A 14,874-nucleotide genomic window follows, 5' to 3' on the forward strand; every position below is an offset into this window, starting at 1 on the left:
TCATGTACATTAATTTGGGTACACTGTAAGGATGGAGGGAAGTGGGTTTTTATAGCCTTTCTCCTTTAAGTATGTGGATTAATCTCTGTCCTGAGCATTAGGCAATTTGAATGCCATTGTCATGTGAACAGTATGAATGCACAGATGTACTTAGAATGATAGAATCATAGAATCATAGAGTTGGAATAGACCACAAGGGCCATTGAGTCCAACCAGGAAACACCATCAGAGCACTCCTGACACTCCTGACTTGTGGTATGCAGAAGCACAGACCCTGCATTTTCGGTGTCTTCTGTACAGACTGCATGGCAGTTGGAATACCTAGGGCTGCCTAGTGGCTTGAACAAGAAGCAGAACAAGAATCTGTTTGCCATTCAGTTTTCCCTGTAGGGAAGGAGTGAATGTCGGGGCAATCCATTGCCTCTTGTCTCCAGTGAAGTCTGGTGGCCACTGGCCACCAAAGAGCAAACAAACAAGCTGCAGGCAGCTTTCATATTGGCATGCAAACATCACAATTCATTTACTTAGATTTTGCTGCCCTTTGGGCTCCACTTCATCTGATGCAATTTACTATATTTGCAATAAGGCTATCTCAACTCAAGCCTGCACAAGCCTAATGCAAAGCAACACTCGTGTGTTCTGGCCCACAGGAGCTCAGTAGCTCCTGCCTGTCCTGGACAGTGAAAACAGGAGATTTATTGTTCTCCTGTTAGGCCCACTATGTGAGATTGGTAGTTTGTGTTCAGCCTGGTGGATTACAAACTATCCTGGTCTATTGTGAATTTAGATGTTTTGCAAATCTTTTGAAGATGAGTGGCTTTTCTAAGATTGCGTGAAGATAGTTTAGCCCCAGCTTCATTTTAAAAACAATTCTTATTAGAGGTGCAAAACATCTGTTGTAAGAATGCCTCCAATCTCTTGTCTAATTTATTTTTGGCGGGGGGGGAGTACTCTGTTTATGCAGGCGTAAGTGATGTTTTTCTTCTTCTACAGGCAGGATCAGGGTACCAGTCAGATTAAACTATGTCTGCAAGTTTTGAAAGCTGTCCAGAAATTGGCTCGTGAGTCAAGCACTATGTCTAGAGAAACATGGGAGGTTTTATTATTGTTTCTACTACAAATTAATGATATTCTGCTGGCAGCTCCAACAGTGCAAGGTTTGGGTCTTTACCTTTTTCCCCATAACTGTTTATAGTGTGTGGCTCTGGCCCGAGTGTGACAATTTAAGAACCTCATCTTTTTTTCTTTCCTACCATTCAAAATTTAGAGGGACTATTGTCATGAAATGAATGGTGTTGAAATAATTATTGTCCAATTCTGATTCTGATTAATTTCTTAATTTGGAATTGCTATAGGAATTGAATGATACTTCCATTTCTATTCCCATTTGAAGCAGATGCCGCTTTTACTGACATGTTGTTGCTAAGGCCCTTTTACTACCTCTCGTTTATTCATTCAGAGATGCTCTAGGGCTAGGCAGTGATTTCTAGGCTTCAACACTGTCATGGGGAGTGGAGCCGCCCTCTGGCAAGCAGCCATCTTTTCTTGTAATGGTGAAGCTGAAGTAGCAGGCAGAGCTTGTGCCATCAGCTGTGCAGTGCTCTTCCCCAACTCCAAAAATGGGAGGAAAGATGAAGGTTGTTTGCTAGCTTCATAGCCAAGGCACCTGGAGAGCCTTGGCCATTCAGAGTCTAACGAGCAAAAAATCCCTCTTTCTGCTAAGTTGAATGTAGCCTAAAAGCTACTCAAGATGCCTTCACACAACAGTGCACAGGCCTGGCATACTGCCTCTCTGCCTGCTTTCCCTTGAGAAAAGGCAGAAAGGGCTTGCTGGGAGAGAAGGGGCACAGGGCTTGACAGGCAGAAGGCTGGTGGCTGCAACTTCTGTCTTGTCCAGCAAGAGCCCTACCACTGAGAAGCTGAGAAACTGCCCTGGCTGTGGATGCATCCACTTGTTACCGTTTTCTAATAAGTTTGCAATCTTTAGGCATAAATTAAGGCTGCCATATACTGCATACCAGTGCTGCATTGTTTTGGAATTCATGCATAAATTAAGATAGGATATTTCCCCCCACATCCATTCCCATATTTCATCTGGTTAGATTGTTCTTTCCTGTCTCCCAATTCTTAAATTTGAAATTCTTACATTTTTAAGTGCATGAACATTCTAGAGTGTTCTTGATGTTCTCTATGATAGATCTTTAGCTGTGTTAACATTTGCCATCTAATAATACGTGAATTACTTATTTTAGATTAATATTTAAAAATAGGAATAGGATTTGAGGTAATTATTCTTTTTAATCACGGAAATTCTACAAACCCAAGATAATTTTAACTTTACTTTTCCATTCAAATAATTTCACACTTTGCACATCAGCTCAGCTTATTTTGATAAGATCCCCAATATCTGATTGCTGTTTTTCTCCAAGGAATATTTGGAAATTTCTTCTTCAGTGATGATAAAAAGAAACCCCACAGGTATTTTTTTTTAGTCCTTTTCTCTGTTTTATTTCTTTTGTAGGCGGTATTGCTGAGAATTTGGCAGAGAAGCTGATTGGTGTGCTGTTTGAAGTCTGGTTACTAGCCTGTTCCCGGTGCTTCCCCACACCTCCTTATTGGAAAACTGCCAAAGAGATGGTAGCAAACTGGAGGCATCATTCTGCCGTGGTGGAGCAATGGAGCAAAGTAATCTGCGCCCTTACAGCCAGGTAGCTGAAAACCTATTGCCTTTTTTTCATACGTCAGCCTGCCACTGTACACCAATGTAGTTATTTCCATTTTTATGTAGTGTGTTTTAGTAGAATCTCTCCCTTCACCCTCAAAAATCCATCATTTTGCTACAGAAAAGGGGGACTGCTTTTCACTCTCAGGTACCACACTTGACTGTGCCCCATGTATTAAAAATAAGTTTTAAACCTTGTTCTTGGACCTAGTACTTACTGAGGAGGCAATAACCTGTGCCTGGGAAGTAATACAGTGGCACCTCGTCGAGCGTTCGGGATCCATTCCGGAGCCCCGGACGCTCGACGAAAGAGACGCTCAGCAGAGCATCGCTCTGTGCATGGAGCGGTTTTGCGCTTCTGCGCATGCACAAAGCAGCAAACCCAGAAGTAACCTGTTCGAGTATGTCTGGGTTTGCTGCGGACATCCACCGAAATGGACAATTGATGGGGCGGACGTTCGCAGAGGTATGACTGTATTTCAAAAATATAGGTCAGAGCTCCTATGATGGAATGCTCCACCATATATTTAAAAAGAATGCCTGACATGTCAGGGAGAAGCCTGCATTCTGACTCAGGATTACCAGCTCAATGAGAGCTTGGCATCAGTGTCCTGTCCAGCTTGGAATGCATATCATTGTTGGTCAGTGAACTGAGGTGGAGAGAAGGGGCTCTTTGCAGTGTGCGTTTTTATTTTTATTTTTAAGGAAGACCTGAAATAGACCTAATCTATCTGATATTATTTTAATGAAAGGCAGTGGCTGAGGGAACACTCTCAACATTTTTGTTCTCCTTTGTTTCTGTTTAACATCCTGATCCAAAGTGTGAACTCTTTGACTACTGACATAACCAGACAGTATTTGTTTCTGGTATAGCTTTTTCTTGTCTCTTTCGTATGTAGTAAATGGCAAGCTCTGTGTCTCCCTTGCACAAAACACTTCTTTGCACATATTTTGGTTTCTCTGTTGTCCCTATTTGTATCTGGAGTTAGCTTTTTATTTTTTTTTGATACAGGAACTGCAGCATTAATTCAACTCTTTATTAGGTTGAAAATCGCATACTTTCTGGGCAAACCACATGTCAAAAATGATAGAAAGAGCACAATTGTAATATCTCATGTTGATGGTTAGGGAATGGTTTAGGATGACACATGGGCTTCTCTCCACTGGCCTCCACCAGTGAGGTGGATTCTAACCTGGAGGAAGCCCCATGCTTTACCATAGTGAGAGGGAAGCAGATACCTCCAATGAAATATGGATGCATCATTTATAATTATGCAGAGTGAAATCATGCAGAACCACAAACTCACCGATAGTCTGACTTTTCCTACAGATTGCTACGTTTTACGTACGGGCCGTCGTTCCCACCTTTTAAAATCCCTGATGAAGATGCCAGTCTGATTCCTCCTGAAATGGATAATGAGTGTGTTGCCCAGACTTGGTTTCGCTTTTTACATATGCTGAGGTACTGTATATAACAAAAAGCATGCAATGTTGCTAGCGTATTTATCAAAATTTGATACGTTATATATGTGAATGAGTCCTCTTGGGGGTGTGGTTTATTGGAATCAGATGCCCTAGTTGTGGAAGAGGTGTATAATATTGTGGCAGATCTTGTCACAGGTGCCTGTGACAAGATCCAACTCATAGTAGGATAAGTTCCTAGATCTTTCTCTCTAGCTTGCATGTGATAGAGATACAGTAGTGCCTCTACTTGCATTCACCTCCGGTTAAGTATCCTTTGGGATACGTACATGGCAAACCCAGAAGTGTTTTTCTGGTTTTCGTCCCACGCGCATGTGCAAAAGCGCTAAACCGCGCCATGCGCAGAAGCAGCACCTCCGGTTGCGAATTCCTCGGGATGTGACCGGAGCTCTGGAACGGATCCCGTTTGCGACCAGAGGTACCACTGTATAGTCATTTTGGAATTTAGTACCTGATACTTGTTTGTCTTCAACTATTCTCCTGAACACCATGTATAGTTTTGCCCTTCAACATTTCACTCATGGCTTCAAATACTTTTCGTTTGCAATTCTGTATGCCCTCCATTTTGGTTCCCTTCAGATATTTAGCAGCTACACACACCGAGTAGCCTATTTTGATGTACCTTAGTGCTTCCTTGTCTCTTCAGTTGCATGGGGTCTTGCAATACTGTCTCATTTCATACTCCTCAGCTGGAGGCAAAGATCATGTGCCCCAGGGTAACTGCTGGGTGTAGTTGATCACTGTTCTTATAAACAGATGCTGTCAACTTCTTAAAACTTCCATAAAAGTTAAAGCACCTTTGAAAAGTAGTGTGAGAGAAGGTAGCTAAATAATAATAGTAAGTGGATACTTGTGAAATATTCAAAAGTGGCAAACATAGTACAGTGATTTGTCGATCTTTTAATTGGTAGGTTTAATCTTATAAAGGCTACTTGTTTTTCGACATCTCTAACTCTTAGCAGAGCTTTTTTTTTTAAAAAAAGAACATTTTAAAATTTCAATATTTAGTGTATTTTACTTTTTACAAATGTGTTATGATTAAACAGAGTCTTTTCTCTCCCTTGTAGTAATCCTGTGGATTTGAGTAATCCAGCAATTATAAGCTCAACCCCCAAATTTCAGGAACAGTTCCTGAATGTGAGTGGAATGGCTCAGGAATTGAATCAGTATCCCTGCCTTAAACATCTGCCTCAAATATTCTTTCGTGCTATGCGTGGGATCAGTTGCTTAGTGGATGCATTTTTAGGTAACATTTTCTACTCTTAATTTATAGGATGTTACTTGGCTTTTGTAAGCAACTCAAATAGTTAATACTTTGTATTGGTACATCTAATATTTCAGATGTTTGTCTGCGGGGCTGTTTGTGTTAATCATTATTTTCTCCTTGTCATCTGTGCAGCAACTGTATTCTATTTTCATCAGTTGGGAACCAGTGACTTCTGGACCAAATTGAGCTCCCAGTTCTGGTAGCATCTGCCCCTCTCACCTATCCAACCCCACAATCACAAAATAGGTTTGGATGAACAGCTTTGGGGGCAATGAGGCCCTTGCAACAAGATATTGGGGTTTGATCTGCAACCTCCCCTATTCCCTTTTTGGAGTCGTCCCCAGCAAAATTAGTTCCTAAATAGGGCTCCCATATCTTGTTTAGAGGTACTGAAAAGTAATTGATAATGTGTTCAGCTAGATGCCTTAAAACTTGTCATGATTTCAACTTGTTACCTCCAATAGAATTTCATTCTCGGGAGTTTCTCAGCAGTTGTGTTTGGTGTTAATTAAAACTGCCTATTCTTGTGAAACCATAAATGCTTTTACTAAATATTCATTTTCCTGAAAAACTGCTTTATGGAAATGTTTCCATTGCAGTACATAATATAGTAGCAATATAATTTCTTTTTTCTCCAGGAGTTGCTGTCTTTACAACCAGTGGGTGTGAAAGATTACCCAGATATGGTATTAAAACTTGTTGGACTCTCCTGGGTGACAAGAATCTGGGGGCGCAGGGGTGATGATTTTAACAGTGGTTGGGGTTTGCATCAAATCCTGGAAAGCTGCAGTATTCTGTCATGATAGAATTTTTATATTAAATTGATGTGGTGCTTCTTAAAGACAATGCTTCAAAAGTTTCTAGTTCTGTTTTAAAAAGTGGTTGGCATACAGATGCTCTTGCAACAAAAAAATCTGCTTGGTTGCAGCATTATGGGTTACGCATTTTAAATATGAACAGTAGGTTGGTCGTTTAAAAAATAACCACCACCCAAATTGTTAGTATCTCTTGCAATATGGTATAAGTCTCTCTCACTGTAACAAGCAGACATGTGCTATTTTAAAAATGTAACTTTAATACCTTGCCCATGATTAAATATGTGAGGTCTTGCAATTAAGGGCTTGAATCCAATGTAGTGCTAAGTAAGTCACTCTGTTAATGCAAGCATTTTGTGTAGATTTGGAGACATCCTGGGGGCAGCGGGTGGGGGAAGTCTGCTGCATAAATCCTTGCGCTAATGGAACGTGTGCATTGGATACCACCCAACCTTTCTACTGAAATTTGTCTATATGCATATTTATGACACAACCGTGATGAAATGATCTCTGTCTTGAAGCTGGGCTGATGGATATTGGATTATGGAGACCTGATTATTTAATTTTTATACTGCTAAATATATTAAAATATATCTATAAGTGGTGTACAAAAAACTTAAGCAACAACTGACAACTTAAAATACTACAAAAATACACAGTTACATATAAAAATGTTACATTAATATAAAGTTACTAATATATATAAGTAAATCAATATCGGTTCCTTTCCTTCCTAACACACCCTCCCTCTCAGCCTCCAGGTTCTCACCCAGGGTCCAAACAAATTCTCAGCTTACCCACAAAAGTCTCACAATGAGAAGGGTTATTGGAAACAGTGAACAACGCCCTAGTCTCTTATTCTAGACTTGCTCTTTATGGGCAGGCCCAAGGTGGATGCCCACAGCTGTGTCCCATCCACTGCATGCTCCACACCCAGTTCCAGTATAGCAGGCCTTGTTGAGTTTTCCAGAGGGTCCACAGATAGAAAAAGCCCTCCCCCCTCACTCGAAGCTCTTTCTTTGTACTCTGTCCTGTCCTCCTCTTCCAGCTGCTGGAGAAGGTGGACTCTTTAGAAAAGTACAGTAAACTGAACAGTGTGGTCCTTCTACTTTGAGGAATGCTGTTTAAAGCCTGTTGCAGTATGAGAGAGAGCGCTTCTTCTTAATTATGAGGAAACCGTATAATTCATATTAACATGGCCATTTAATTTTTTGAAATTTTTAATAACAAAGTCTGAATTCTTGGATGAATTGTTCCTCATAACAGAATACTGCTTCTTTGTTTATGAAATGTAGCACAGTTTCTTGTCAATTGTGCTAATCATTGTACCAAGGCAGATGGAAGAGTACTGCCAATCACACACTTGTAAATTGCCTCTGTCCTCTTATTATCCATTACTTAAGGTTGTTTTTTTCTGATATTCTGCTTGTCAGTGAAGAACTGTTGTATGAATAGCATTATTATTATTATTATTATTATGCACTTGTGAACTGAAAATATTATAGAACTGTGGGTATTTAACCAACCTGAGTCCTTCGTGCATCATGAATAGCGCTTACCTTGATGCAGATGCTTTATACTCCCCCATGAGTAATACTGAAATGTTGAAAACAGAACAAAGAGGATAATTTGCCTGAGAGGGAGATGCAAGAGAGCACTGAGGCCTTGTCATGTAATGTTGCAATGCTATTTACACTTATCTGGGAGTGTAGGATAGTATAGGTTTGGGGAATGTCAGGTTGGCAGTGGGCCTGTGATACGTGAGAATTCACCAAAATGAGAGATATGAAACTGCAGAACCCTTTTTAGTAGCTTTACCTTCTATACTAATCTCTGCTTCTACAAATATATGTGTCACCATTCCCTGTATGTGTAGAGGGCCCTCCAAAATATTAATAAGATCAGCATTTGCCTTCCTATTAATTATTGTGAAAGAACTGAAGAAGTGTGCATGCACACGAAAGCTCATACCAAGAACTAACTTAGTTGGTCTTTAAGGTGCTACTGGAAGGAATTTTTTTATTGTGAAAGAACTGTTTGAACTAATTGCCTCTCAAAGATAAGTATTGTTTTTACTGTCATTTTGCTTTCCAAAGGATTAAATGAGATATCCGGTGTAACGGTGGCACAAAAGAAATTTGTGTTGTTTCACTAGTGATTTCTGTTTGTGCAAGCGGTTGCACAAATGCTTCTTTACCGAGTAGCACACAATAACATTATAAACAATGTACACTAGCAGTTAGTAGTATCTTTCAGAAGTAGAAATCGGCCATTTGATACACCAATTGCAGAAGGTTGAAAACAGGGCTTCCACTAGGGGCAGACAAACCAGGAACAGGGCTTAGACAAAGAGCTGCTAAGCCAAACTGTGTGTTAATTCACAGCAACACAGTGGCAGCAGGACCAAAGCTCCAGGAATGCACATGTTTGCTTGTTAGCACTAAGCTATGGTTTGGCTTAACATTATGCCTGACTCAAGCTGGAGGCTTGTCTGGGAGAGATAAGCTACGAGCCTGGATTAGGCATCATGCTGAGCCAAACTTGCAGCAAGACTAGATGAGGAGCAAATCTGTTGTAGTCTGCTCCCAAGGAACCTGCATGCTTGCTTGATAGCACTAAGGCACCGTTTGGCTTAAGCTTATATTTCTTAGCTATCTTAGTTTAATGGAAAGAGATTTAGCCTTTTTTTAAAAAAAAATCAACTGCAGCCTGTTTCTGCTAGATCAAAATGAACTGACAGTGGCAATAACATGGCTGGAAAGAAAGTGGCTTTCAGGCGGCCTTTGTTCCTCTTTGCTTCCTGTTGGTCTTCTTTCTCTTCCCACTTTTTAGGTGCAAATGTGCGTGTTGCTCTCTTTTGAAAGGTAAGCAGCAGTCTTGTATGTAGTTACCTAAATCCTTTCCTCGATCACTTTCCAATCTTAACTAAAAACTAATTTCAAAACAAGATATTTTTTAACACTGGTGCTGGTATGGGAGGAATTAATGGGCATGTGTGCGTTACTACTTTGCTGTTTAAATGCCCACTGCGTTAGATTTTAAAAGAACTTAATGCTGAGATTCCCTTTTTTCTTTCAGGTATTTCAAGGCCTCGGGCAGATAGTGCTCCGCCCACACCAGTAAATAGATTGAGCATGCCCCAGACTACAGCTGTCAACACAACTCCACCTCACAACCGAAGGCATCGAGCTGTAACTGTAAATAAGCCAATGCTGAAAAACAGCACAGTGAGTATTTACGCTTAGTAAAGCAATGATTTTATATACAGTGGTACCTCGGGTTAAGTACTTAATTCGTTCCGGATTATTTGCCTGTTCTTAACCTGAAGCACCACTTTAGCTAATGGGGCCTCCTGCTGCCGCTGCGCCGCTGGAGCCCGATTTCTGTTCTTATCCTGAAGCAAAGTTCTTAACCTGAAGCACTATTTCTGGGTTAGCAGAGTCTGTAACCTGAAGCGTATGTAACCGGAGGTACCACTGTACTTTACGTAAGAGAAGATTGTGTTGTCAGACATGACTGAGTATATGACTTTTCAAAAATTATTCTCTAATTGGATTATTTCCATCTCTCATTCCAATAGGCTAACACCGCTCATGCTTCCAAAGTACAACACCAGCCATCTTCCACTTCTCCACTTTCTAGCCCAAACCAGACTAGTTCTGAGCCTCGACCGCTTCCTGCTCCCCACAGGCCAAAAGTCAACAGTATATTGAACCTCTTTGGATCATGGCTATTTGATGCAGCCTTTGTTCACTGTAAGCTTCATAATGGAATTAACAGAGACAGCAGTATGACTGGTAAATATTGCCTTTCCATTCTGTATACTCCCTTCCTCCTTTGCTGGCACTTCCTACCTGCAAGATTAACTTCTCTGGCTAACCAAAACAGAACTCTGACAAAGCAGCATGATTAACTGTTGTCCAATATCATGTTAACCTCTTGCTTTTCTACATAATATAGGAGCTAAAGTAGCTAATTTGTAGTTGGGTCAAATGTTACTGCAGAAACGAAATTTAAGATTTGCCCGCATGTTAGCCTGAAGAATATAATAAAGCCGAAGGAAGCATTAAAAAGTACCACTTTGGGAACAACTTCCATACTTTGAATCACTTAAAGCAGGGGTGGCAGGCAAACATCATAACAGGACCTGCCTGCATTATTTGGTCTTTGTTTAACTTTACTTTTGAGAGATAATTAGTTTAGGTTTTCATAAATGGCCCCACAGTGAAGCATGTGCATTCCAGTGGTTGGTCAAATACTTAAACTTCAAGGGTTCTGTAAGTTGTAGCTTTCAAATCTCCCTAACTACTGCACCCATTTCATTTTTGGTTTTCTCATTGTTTTCCTAATTTCCATTTTCGGAGCTATCCCTAGACACATGACAGGTGATCTCCAACTGAGATAAATGAGTTCATTGCAGCAAATGTGTTGTGTTGGGGTTCTTTGCAGGAAACAAAAAGGCTTGTCATCACGATCATATTATGCCAAAGTTGAATTCCTTGTTGCTCTGCCATGAAATGTTCTATCTGAATAAGATAATTCATAATAGCAAGGACTAGTGGTAAAGGTGGGGTTTCAAGTCTAGCTAGTTTACATAACTTTCGTTAACATCTTACAGCCTGTCTGTTCCCACGTGTGTAGAAAATATATGTCTGTCCTGGTGAATGGCATGTGTAGACCCAAGAAGCTTTTGTGGAGAATGAATTCCAGTATTCCACAGAGCTTGCACAAGGGCAACTCAGTTACCTTTAGGAAATCAAAGCAAAACCACATATTACATCCTATAGAGTTGTCTGCTTAGCCATATAGATTTAATAGAAAACATATACAACTATGAATTACTAACTATTGGGTTGAAAGAAAAATTACATCTCTAAAATTTCACATGTTGATCTATTATTCTCTCTCTTTTGAGGTCTTGAGGCTTATTTAAAAGGGTTATAAAACGCTTTTGCAAGTGTTTGATCCTATGATGAAAATATAAAACAATTATTGAGTGCAAATCTCAGCATTGCATTAGCCAATATCACTTTAGTTTGCTTTCCTAGTGCTCAGATTATATTGAGAAATCTGGCTTTAGGGAGGCATGTTTACAAGAGTATTGAGAGCTATGTTGTCTTTTCTATGTATTGGCCATTTTTCATTACTTCATCTCCACTTTGTAGTCTTGTATCTCCTTAGTTCTTAGATAAGGGGCTCAGGTCCAGTGGTAGACCCCATGCTTTATTATATGTTTGTTTCAATTCGTATGCCGCTTTTCCATATAAATGTGCCCAGGGCCGCTCACAATATGACAACAAAAAACCTCCAAATCAATACATCATTCAGTAATACTCTAAATGCAAATTCACTTCCAAAAAAAATATGACAGCCCAAATGATTCAGCTTGATAATACGGATATTATAATATTTTAAATTCATTGTAGAATAAATTATAAATCATGAAAGCAAATAAATTGATACCAGGTACTTAAAACATATAAAGCAGAATGATGCACATTTCCAGTAGTTAGTACACGGCAGTGCCAGTAAATAAAGTGCATAATTTTTTTTTCTATAGAGTGCACATTGTACCTAGCAGCTTGGTCATATTCTCTTAAAGTGCACAAAGATCACCTCTCATTCATCCTTGCAGGGAGCCACAATTTTGTTGACAACAGATGGCTTCAGTCACCTCTTTTAGTCCATCTTATCACCCCAAATTGCCATTAAAAGCCATCAGAAAAGCACAGAAATTTAGACTGTGTATATGAAGCACACCTCTTACTGGGGGGGGGGGGGCACACCCAGCATTCCTCCCTTTCCTGTCCGAAAGAATGAGATCTGTAACTAACAAACAATGAGAGTGCTCACCCACTGCCTTCTGAGGCTTCTCAAACTTCTGGCTTCATTTAAAACAAAACAACAACATAGGGGTATATACTGCTGTGATGCCCAAAGGGAGACTTGTGACCTTCCAAGGCCCCCCTAAATTTGTCCATTAAAAAAGCTTTTTTTAAAAAAATTAACAGACCAATTCCACAGTCCCCTGCTGTGATTCTGTAATGCCAATTTTGGGGGGAGAACTTCCCAAGACCATAATAATAATAATATATTTTTAAAAATTGTCCACAGCCACTCCTACACTTTGGTCACACACACTTTTGGATTTTGTCCATGCCATCTCCCTTTATAACTGAAACATTACTTTGTTCCAATATTTTGATCTAGTGAGAGTTTTGTGTCTTTCCCCCCTGCAGAATTGTAGTGGAAAACTTGAGTGTTTCATCACTTTGCAGTGTTACCTGTCTACCCATTGGCATAATCACGTACTATTTGGAATAAGCTTTCCCCCTTCAGTGTAGCCACTATTTTATTTTATTTTATTTTATTTTATTTTATTTTATTTTAATTGCTTCAATGATTCTTTGTCATTTGACCCTTCAGCAGTAGACTAGAAAATGAATCATGCATTGATGAAAAAAAATTCCCTGATGTTGATGTCTTTTTGTAACCCTTGCATCTGAATAGACAAGCAGTTGTGGCCAATGCAAAGCAAGCAGTTGCTTAAAAGAAGCATTGGTCTTTTGCTGTTGCAGGTGTAGAAGGGCAATTCAAAACACCTCCACAGTAGAATATGGAAGGTACCTGTTGACAGCAGCTACAGATTGCAGAACCCTTGAAGAAACAGAGGAAGAGCCCACGCTTTATATCTGAATTATTCTCATATTATTAAGGGTTGCAGGGAACCCTTTGATAGAATGCAGAGAAACTAGGTGGCCATTCACACAATATTTGAAGCCAGGTGGGATAGGGTGGGGTCTGGGGGAGAGAAGCTGTGACCCAGATGTTGGAATGTAATTCCCATCATCCCTGCCTGATAGACATGCTGCTTGGGGGCTGATAGGAGTTAGAATCCAACAATTTCCATCCATGTGGGAACTGCTTTGTACAAAGTTATTTGGGATTCATTTAAAACAAGCAATGGGTTGTAGCAGGCTAAGTTTTACTCATAGTAGAACCATTGAAATCAATGGACCTAAATTAGCTATGTCTATTAATTTCTGAACAGGGCTAACATTGAATTCAACTCAACACCTCCCCACTCCCACATGAATCCCTTTTCATGATTGGTGACACTACAATGGGAAAAAAAAATCTTCCAATGCCATCTGCAAAGCCAAGCAAGGCACTTGGCTGTTTTTATACTAAGAAACTAGCAGGCTGAAACAACAAGTTTCTAAGATTATTTGCAATCTTCTAGCTTTCCCTTTTCCACAAAGTGAGGATAAGCCTGAGTTCCATTCTACCCTGTACTTCTTTTGACTAAAAGGAAATGATTGGGCCATCTTGAAGGTCTTCCTGTATGGAAATTTCAGATAAGCAATGTGTGGGGTGATCAGACAGTGGTGAGCTGGTTACTTGTATTTTTTTCTCCTCCACCCCCAATGATTTCCTTCTAGTGCAGATTTTCAGCTGGTGGTATATGAAATAAAGCAAAATACTGCCTGAATTGTGAAGGGGCAATATTTCTACTACAAATATTGAATGTACATTAATATAGATACCTAACCCTTACAGCAGTATATTTTTTCTAACTTTTGTTCATTGTTCTGCATGAAATCATAATTTTAGACCCTAATGCTAATTTCCTGTGTGTTTAACAAGCCTACTAGATCATAAGCTTTGAATCAGTTTTTCAAAAACCTAAAAAGCTGCTTAACTTGTTGTTACAGTTTCACCATCTTTAAAGTATTTTATAACTACTGCTGTCCTTTGATTTGTTTCCATTTTATTTCTATTATCTTGCAGCATCTTTTATCCAAATTCTTCTTTCTTATAAATCTTGTAAGTAGGAACTAGTAGCTTCTCTTTAATTGCAGTCATTTTTTTTCTTTTTTCCATAATCCCATTTTTTTTAATTTTTATCATCATCATCCCTTGTAGCTTTTGCTCTTTACATGGGAAAGACAAATAACTGTGTGTGGCTTTTTAAATGGGGAAGATTGTTGGCAAAAGCAAATTAATCTGCCTGAATCAGTCCCATCATTTTCTGTACTCTAGTCTGTGATCATGTCATGAATTTAAGGACTTTGCACTAACCGTGTTCTTTTCTTAAAGCTTATTTTTATACAGAACTAGTATTTTGATTTGTATGCATTTTGCATGTAGTTTCCCCCCCTAATTATAATAATTTGCTGGATAGTTTATTCAGGACAAAATGGCTCATGGGAAGACACATAAAGATTTGGGCTTAGCTTTATAAAAAAAAGATTTTTTTATTTTAAAAAAAATCAGTGAAGAATTTTTTTAAAAAAAACAATACATCTGACCTTGGCATGCTTCTAAATTGTCAATCTGTAAAATTTGTAACATCCAACAAAATCATGAGCAGAGCTTCTGTTTGTAAGACTAGCTGATTTAGGCTGCAATCCTATGCACACTTACTTGCGAGCAAGTCTGATTTGAATTCAGCGAGACTTCCTTTTGAGTAAACATGCTTAGGATCAGACTGCAAATGACTTGTGCCCGGAGTTCCCTTAATAGCATAGGCTTGTTCTTACTTAGTTGCTTTAGGATTGGTGGAATTAAGTCTCTTGAATGTCGAT

The 14,874-nt window shown here is 39.4% G+C and overlaps 1 protein-coding gene across 4 annotated transcripts in view; it reads left to right on the plus strand.

Moving 5' to 3' along the window:
• The window catches only part of RALGAPB (Ral GTPase activating protein non-catalytic subunit beta), a 58,668-nt gene that overhangs the window by 14,275 nt on the left and 29,519 nt on the right, over positions 1-14,874 (plus strand). For 2 of the 4 annotated variants that reach the window (XM_082228628.1, XM_082228627.1), the window contains exons 4-10: positions 994-1,157; positions 2,522-2,708; positions 4,053-4,184; positions 5,272-5,450; positions 9,365-9,513; positions 9,867-10,083; positions 14,078-14,113. In XM_082228628.1, the coding sequence (XP_082084754.1) occupies positions 994-1,157; positions 2,522-2,708; positions 4,053-4,184; positions 5,272-5,450; positions 9,365-9,513; positions 9,867-10,083; positions 14,078-14,113 (1,064 nt within the window). The remainder of the gene's footprint in view (positions 1-993; positions 1,158-2,521; positions 2,709-4,052; positions 4,185-5,271; positions 5,451-9,364; positions 9,514-9,866; positions 10,084-14,077; positions 14,114-14,874) is intronic. The other 2 variants (XM_082228630.1, XM_082228629.1) reach the window with 1 other exon arrangement.

This window comes from Podarcis vaucheri (genome assembly GCF_965113315.1).
Source record: "Podarcis vaucheri genome assembly, chromosome: 6".
Taxonomy (NCBI): domain Eukaryota; kingdom Metazoa; phylum Chordata; class Lepidosauria; order Squamata; family Lacertidae; genus Podarcis; species Podarcis vaucheri.